The 7825-nt window shown below is 43.5% G+C and overlaps 1 pseudogene and 1 gene segment (V, D, J or C); one reads left to right on the forward strand and one right to left on the reverse strand.

The window, feature by feature from the left end:
- Positions 1 to 502: 502 nt before the first annotated feature.
- On the forward strand, positions 503 to 846 carry LOC132656249 (large ribosomal subunit protein P1-like; annotated as a pseudogene).
- Positions 847 to 3466: 2620 nt separating this feature from the next.
- LOC110544677 (T cell receptor alpha variable 9-2-like) lies at positions 3467 to 3979 on the reverse strand. The segment is given in 2 exon segments: positions 3467 to 3807; positions 3922 to 3979. Coding segments are annotated over 2 exon segments (399 nt in total).
- Positions 3980 to 7825: the final 3846 nt, after the last annotated feature.

Consider the following 7825-nt stretch of genomic DNA (forward strand, 5'->3'; position numbering starts at 1 on the left):
AAAAAGACCTGAAGAAGTGCAATACCAATAGACTAGCTAACATGGAAAGGGGAATTCTCATGAAGCCTCAACCATAAACAAACAACTCCAGGAAAGTAAGAAGTGCTGAGAGTAAGAAACAATCCTCCATGGTATGGAGCCCCTAATTTGTTACCATCAGCAAATAATCAGCCCTGAATTTATATACCTATACAAGTAACACTTAACAGAACGAGCAGATCTGTATTCATGTAGTTAGGCAAGTGTGTGTGGGTGTGTGGGTATAATAATAACCTACAAAAAGAAACTATGATTTTGAGAGAGCAAGGGTACATTCACGGGAGGATTTGGAGGAAGGAAAAGGAAGAAGGAAGTGATATAATTATATTCACTTCTTAAAAAGAAAATGAACAGCTTTCCTCAGCTGCAACTGAGATGCTCCGTCTTTCAGAGGAAGTCAAGGCTACGTTGGGGTGAGGCCCTCACTTCATCTGGCAACTAGCACATGTCAAGAGTCCACAACATGACATCCATCTACAAGCTCACCTGCATCTACTCTGCCCACATCTTGAAGGACAAAGAATTGATAGTCATTGAGGGTCAGATCAATGCCCTCACTGAGGCAGGAGGTGTCAATGCTGAACCTCTCTGGTTTGGCTTATTTTTAAGGCATGGCCAATGTCAACACTGGAAGCCTCATCTGCAACCTGCAGACTAATGGGCCTGCTCCACTAGCTGGAGCTGCTCCAGCAGGTGTCCTGCCCCTCCACTGCTCCTGTCCCTGTTGAGGAAAAGAAAGTAGAAGCAAAGAAGTAAGAATCTGGAGAGTCTGATGATGACATGGGCTTTGGTCATTTTAAAAATTAATTCATTTATTTATTTATTACAATTTATTCACTTTGTGTATCCCACTGTAGCTCCCTCCCTCATCTTCTCCCAGTCCCACCCACCCTATCTTCTTGCTCTATACCCTTTCCTTATTCCCCTAATAGGGGAGGACCTCCTCCCTTTTTCTATGACCTTAGTCTATTGGAGTTCACAGCAAGGCTGGCTGAGTCATCTTCCTCTGTGGCTTGGCAAGGCTGCACTGCCCAGGGGGAGGTAATCAAAGAGCTGGCCACTGAATTCATGTCAGAGATAGCTCCTGTTCCCCTTCCTAGGAAGCCCACTTGGAAAGCCTATAGGCTTCCTCTGAGCAGGGGGTCTAGGTCCTCTCAATGCATGGTACTTGGTTGGAGTATCCATCTCTGCAGGTCCCCTTGGGCCCAGGTATTTTGGCTTTCCTGGTCTCCTTGTAAACTTCCTGTCCCCTCCATGTCTATCTCCCTCTTGTTCCATAAGGTTTCCTGCACTCTACCAAAAGTTTGGCTATGTGTGTCCATATCTCGTTTGATATCCTGATGAATAGAGTCTTTCAGAGGCTCCCTGTGGAAGGACCCTGTCCTGTTTCTTGTCTTCTCCTACTTCTGATGTCTATTCTGTTTGCCCTTCTGAGTGAGGTTTCAACCTCTTCCCTAGGGTCCCCCTTGTTGTTTAGCTTCTTTAGGACTGTAGATGTTAGTATGTTTATCCCTATTATTTGACTAATATCCACATATAAGTGACTATATATCAGATATGTATTTCTGCTTCTGGGTTACCTCATTCAGGATGATCTTTTCTAGTTCCCACCATTTGCCTGCAAATTTTATGATTTGCTTGTTTTTAACTGCTGAGTAGTATTCCATTGTGTAAATGTACCACAGTTTCTGTATCCATTCTTCAGCTGAGGGACATCTAGGTTGTTTCCAGATTCTGGCTCTTATGAATAAAGCTGCCACGAACATGGTTGAGCAAATGTCCTTGTTGTGTGGTTTAGCATCTTTCAGATATATGCCCAGGAGTGGTATAGCTGGATCTAGAGGTAGTACTATTCCTAATTTTTTGAGAAAGCTCCAGGCTGATTTCAAAGTGCTTGTACAAGGTTACATTCTTCACATCCTCTCCAGAATGTATTGTCACTTGAGTTTTTGATTAGCCACTCTGATTGGTCTGAATTGAAATCTCGGGGTTGTTTTGATTGGCATTTCACTGATGACTAAGGATGTTGAGCATTTCTTTAAATGTTTCTCTGCCATTTGATATTCCTCTGTTGAAAATTCTGTTTAGCTCTGTACCCATTTTTCAAATGGCTTATTTGATTTGTTGCTTTTTAACTTGTTGAATTCTTTATATATTCTGGATATTAGACCTCTGTCAGACATAGGGTTGGTGAAGATCTTTTCCTAGTCTGTAGGTTGTCATTTTGTTCTGATGACAGTGTCCTTTGCCTTATAGAAGCACTTCAGTTTCATGAGGTCCCATTTGTTGATTGCTGATCTTAGAGCCTGTGCTGTTGGTATTTTGTTCAGGAAGTTGTCTCCTGTGCCAATGAGGTCAAGACACTTCCACACTTTTTCTTCTAACAGATTTAGTGCATCTGTTTTTATGTTACAGTCTTTGATCCACTTGGACTTTAGTTTTATGCAGGGTGATAAATATGGGTCTATTTGCATTTTTCTACATGTAGACCAGCACCATTTGTTGAAGATGCTGTCTTTTTTCCATTGTGTGGTTTTGGTTTCTTTGTCAAAATTAAGTTTCTGTAGGTGTGTGGGTTTATTTCTGGGTCTGCAATTCTATTCCATTGATCCACTAGTCTGTTTCTATGCCAGTACCCTACTGTTTTAATTACTGTTGCTCCCTAGTACAGCTTGAGATCAGGGGTGGAGATAACCTCCAGAAAATCTTTTATTGTACAGGATTGTTTTAGCAATTCTGGGGATTTTGTTTTTCCATATGAAATGAGAATTGTTCTTTCAAGGTCTGTAAAATATGTTTGCCTCCCCCAAGCACTGAAACTCTTCTGAGGAAAGCCAGATATCCAGCTTCCCCCTTTGCTGCCCAGAGTTCATCTTCCATTCCATCTATATTCTCCTGTTCCAACTTTGCTTCTCCTCTTGTGTTTGAGCCTCAGCCTGATCTTATTAACAACAGAAGAGTCCTTTCCTTATGCCCTGAAAGTCCCTTTCTTCTGTATGCTTGTGCTACAGGCCTGGCTCTGTCCTCTTTTCTTCTTTTCCTTCCTTCTCAATAGGAATCCCAAGACTGAGGACATTGGGTTCTCCTGTCACTTCTCCCTCCATAGTTTCTGAAGACATTACGCAGAAGCCTCTTTTCCTGGCACAAATAAAATACAGATAGTTCTACCAGAGAGCTGTGGAAGAACACGTGAAGGACAGGCTTCCTTACTCACACAGCTTTGCTGTGAGGCTCCTTCAGCTCTGCATGAGGCACATGCTCTTGCATCAGATTTTGGGTTAGTCCCAGTCTAGACTTGAGTATTGAAGAGCCGACTTCTTGCTCTTCTGCTGTGGCTATTCATATGATGTTTGTGCCACTCAGCGAAACATAGAGGCACACAGCACAGTGAGGAACCAAAGCAATTAGAGAGGCAGGAACTCAGCATTCAGCTGCTGAGTTTGTGCTCAGCTCCTTCTGTGGTTTCTGTCACTGTGTCACTCAGAGCACAGTAGTACACAGCCGAGTCTGACACTTGCACTGAGGCTTTCTGCAAATGGAAGGATTTGGTTTCCTTATCGTATGTGGCTTCAAACCCTCTGCTGCTTCCCTTGTCGTTGGCCTTTGAGGCTCTAAAGAGGAGCTGTGGACCTTCTCCAGGATACTGCACATACCAGAACAGGGCTGGGTAACCTGAGGCTGAATAGTTGCAGTGTATAGTAAGAAATTCGTTTTCTGAGAGGACCACTTGACCTTCTGTCTGAGTCACTGAGTCTCCGTGGGTTCTTGCTGGGAAAACAAAAACAAAAACAAAAACAAAACAGATATATGGATACATTCAGGGCTCCAGATATTTTTTTTTCTGACATAAAAAAGGAAAAAGTTTAAGGTCACTTTACTTACTGAGCATGAGAAGTACCACAGTCACGAAGCCCGGAGAAGAGTTCAACTTTAGTGCCATCTCGTCAATGTTCTCAATTTTTGAAAATATTGAGGAACAGTCTAAACTTAAGTTCTCACAGGAAATGCTATAGCGTTAGGATGCTGCGCCCTCTGGTGGCCAGAGAGTAACCTAAGTTAAATGTAGCAAAATTTGCTTGAAGACACTGGAAACAAGGAACAATTAGTTTGGGTTGAGGGATCTCTGGTACTTCAAAGGTCCTATTTTCTCTGTTCTAAGAGAACGACAATTTAAAGATAATTTTTATTAATGTTTTTTTCATAAAATAAATAACACTCCATAAAAAATAGTCAATATTTCTAAATTTCACGAAAAGTGAAGAAACACATAAGTTATTGAAATCTATGGAGTGACCTGAAATTTTGAAAAAGGTTCCGCTTCATGATTTCCTTGTTTTTAATAGCCGAGTAGTATTCCACTGTGTAAATATGCCACAATTTCCGTATCCATTCATCCATTGTGGGACATCTGGTTGCTTCCAGATTCTGTGCATTACAAATACAGCTGCTACGAACATAGTTGAGCAAAGGTCCTTGTTGAATGGTGGGGCATCTTTTGGGCATATGCCCAGGAGTGATATAGCTAGATCTTGAAGTACTTTGAGCAGAGCATGGGGGGATGGATAGAAACACATGGAGAGGGCAGGAGCCCCACAAGGAGACCAAAAAGGCTAAAAAAACTGAGCCCAGGGGAGACCTGCAGAGACTGATGCACCAAGGACCATGTATGGCGAGGATCTTGACCCCCTGTTCAGATTGACAGCTCATTCTGGATGTGGGTCCCTGAGTTAGGGGAGCAGGGGATGCCTCTGCCATGAACTCAGTTGCCTGCTCTTTGATCACTTGGACCTGGTGATGCAGCCTTGCAAGGCAACAGAGGAAGAGGATCTAGGCACTCCTGATGAGACTTGATAAGCTATGGGCAGAAGGCAGAGAAAGAGAATGCTCCCTTTCAGTGGACTAGGGGAAGGGAATAGGAGGTAAGAGGAAGACAGGGTAGGGCTGAGGAGTTAAGGGATGGGGCTTCAATCGGGATATATAATGAGTAAACTGTAAAAGTAAAAGTAAAAAAAAAAATAAATAAATAGTTCTGCTTCTCCTTTAGAACATTTCCTGCTAGCATAAACTGACTCACTCTTTGAGCTAAGTCTACATAACAGACTTCACTTTCTGTCTTCACCCACACTGAGCTTCTCCCAGTGTTCAAGTTAAGCTCCATGTATTAAAATATAAATCTCTTTCCTTGCTACTACTAAGAACATTCTGGGATTCAATGCAATAACGATACACATTCTTCCAGTTTCTCGTTACCATTTTTATAATTGTTTGCATAAGATTGTTTAAACATCATTTGTGGCCATTGTTTTAATTGTTCATATGGGTCATTTTATATCCTAAAACAGAACTAAATAACAAAATCTTTGTTACACATCACTTATATTTTCAACTTCTTTCTACATCACAGTGAGGTATACCAGGTAATGCCCATGATCATTACATCCTCTCTGTTTTAATAGAGAAATGGATTTAAGAAGTAAGCCATGTTTCTCTCTCATGGCATTATCAGTTGTGTGTGTGTGGGGGGATGGACCATTCATAATAGACTTGCTTTTCTAGGGCAGGAGTACACAGAACCCCAGGGGAATAGGAAAAATAATGCAGCTTGAGCTACCATCCTGGTCTTTCTAGTTCCAAATTTAGTTTTTTTTTCTTATTGGTGTTTTGAGATTATTATGTAATCGCAATAGTTCTCCCTTTCCATTCTTCCCTCTAAACTCTCCCATGTACCTACTCTTTCCACTCTCCTTCAAATCTATAGCCTCTTTTTTTCATTTTTTTTAACTAATTGCTGTTGCATACATATAAGGAACTATTCCTAAATACAATATATGTTTGGTCCATCTAATGTTACAGATATGTATGTTATCAGAGGTGACCATTTGGCACTGGACAACCAAGTAGTGTGGTCTTCCTTGGGTAAGACCATCTCTTTTGTTCTCAGCTTTCCTCAGTTACCTCTGCTTCTCTGTTTAGGGTTCAGTCCTCATGTGCTATTCTGTGTTGACTTTGGCATGTTCGTTAGTGTCACTCTTTTTCAGCTCTCATTTCAATGACTATGTTGATGAGATGTTGCATGTTTAACTTCTGATATTAGTAGGGGACACAATTTTCAGCAAACTCCTGATCTTCATTTTTACAGTCATTCTATTTCCTCCTCTGCAATGTTCCCTGAGGCTCAGGTGCAGAGGTGTTTTTAGATGTATCCACTGGGACTGGGCTCCTCAACTCTTCATTTTCAATGGTGTTGGTATTCTTTAGCGGTTTCTATCTATGGCAAAGAGATGCTTCCTTGATGAGGGGTGAAGGCTGCAGCTATTGGTGGGTATAGGATAATTGTTTATAGATTACTGTTAGTAATCATGCTGGTTTCATAATATAGTGGTTGCAGATTCTCCACTACTAACCACGACTTCACTCGCTCTGAATAAGCTTCCAGTGCCAAATTCGGCTTCCTTATGGTGGAGTGGGTCTTCACTCCAATTAGAGAGCTGTTGGATCCTGCTAATGTGTGTGCCATTACTGCAGTTGTAGGATCATTGCGCCATGTTGATTGCTGATGTGGCTCATAGGCATCATAGCTGAGTAGGACTCTTGGTTGCCTTTCTCCTCTGGAATCTTGAATGGAACTTTCTTGTACCAAGAAAAATAATCCTCTGGAGAGGGCATTCAGGTCAGTTTTAGCTTAGTGGTTTCTAGAACCTGTGTCTGAAGTGACTGGTCTCTTCAGCAATAGGCACTCACCACCTTTGGGGGTAACCAAGGTCAACAGCAATGGGCTGTATGTTTTGGGAGTCCCTTGCAAAACCCTGGACACCAGCTTAAAAGAGTGTTCTTATGTATGGCATTGGAGTTTTTGTTAGGTGGTGTTTGGCTCTGAAGGAGGCACCATCAAACTATGTGCAAACAATTATTAAAACCATGTATAGATTCTGAGCAGCAACACAGCAGGATCAGCACAGTGACCAGCAATCAGAACTCTCGGCCATAAAACACAGTCATTATGTTTCCCAGGTGAGAGGATACCCCACGGTGGGGGATTCAATCAGCTTTTAACTCACCCTGCTAAACCGCAGAAGAGATCCCGGTTCCGCCAGACACTTGGCTGCCGGCCGCCAGCCCCACCCCAGCCCAGAGCCACAAGCCAGTGGCTCTGGTCACGGTCCCAGACTGAACCGTGTGCACCACACTATCAGAGACTGGAATTTTCAGTCGAGAGATAACCCCAGGGTACAGGAAACGATTGGGACCGGTCTTAGGTCACCCAGACATCCCCTGGAAAAGACTCGGGCGGGTTCCACGGGCACCCCAGGAGCCAGCCAGGAGCCAGAGCCTGGGACCCAGATTCCGGCACAGAGCCCTGCCTGCCTGCGCGCCTGATTTGCCGCCGGAAATAGAAACGGCGGGTCTGATCTCAGAGCACTCAGCTCACCCCCAACCTGAAAAGGTCCCAGGAAAAATTACTCAGCTTAGGGAGGCACTCAGGCTCCCAAAAGCCGCAAAGGCAGACACAGGCAGTTTCTGCACACCAGACAGCTGGCAGAGACTGAGCCGCCATCACACAGCTGTGCTCCAGGCACAGGCAGCTTCTGCGGCCAGCCAGCTGGCCGACACTGAGCAGTGTGCACCAGGGCAAAAAAAGACACTGGGAGTCCGTGTCTCCAGATAATCCACGGGGAAGGAAGGAAACTGTACTGACCTAATTCACCCAATCCTTCCATAGAAAAAGTCTAGCAGTCTAGTGGGGCCGAGGTGCCAGCACTCAGCTGTGCTCCAGACACCGGCACAA

Source organism: Meriones unguiculatus, chromosome 9 (genome assembly GCF_030254825.1).
Source record: "Meriones unguiculatus strain TT.TT164.6M chromosome 9, Bangor_MerUng_6.1, whole genome shotgun sequence".
In the NCBI taxonomy this organism is placed as follows: Eukaryota; Metazoa; Chordata; class Mammalia; order Rodentia; family Muridae; genus Meriones; species Meriones unguiculatus.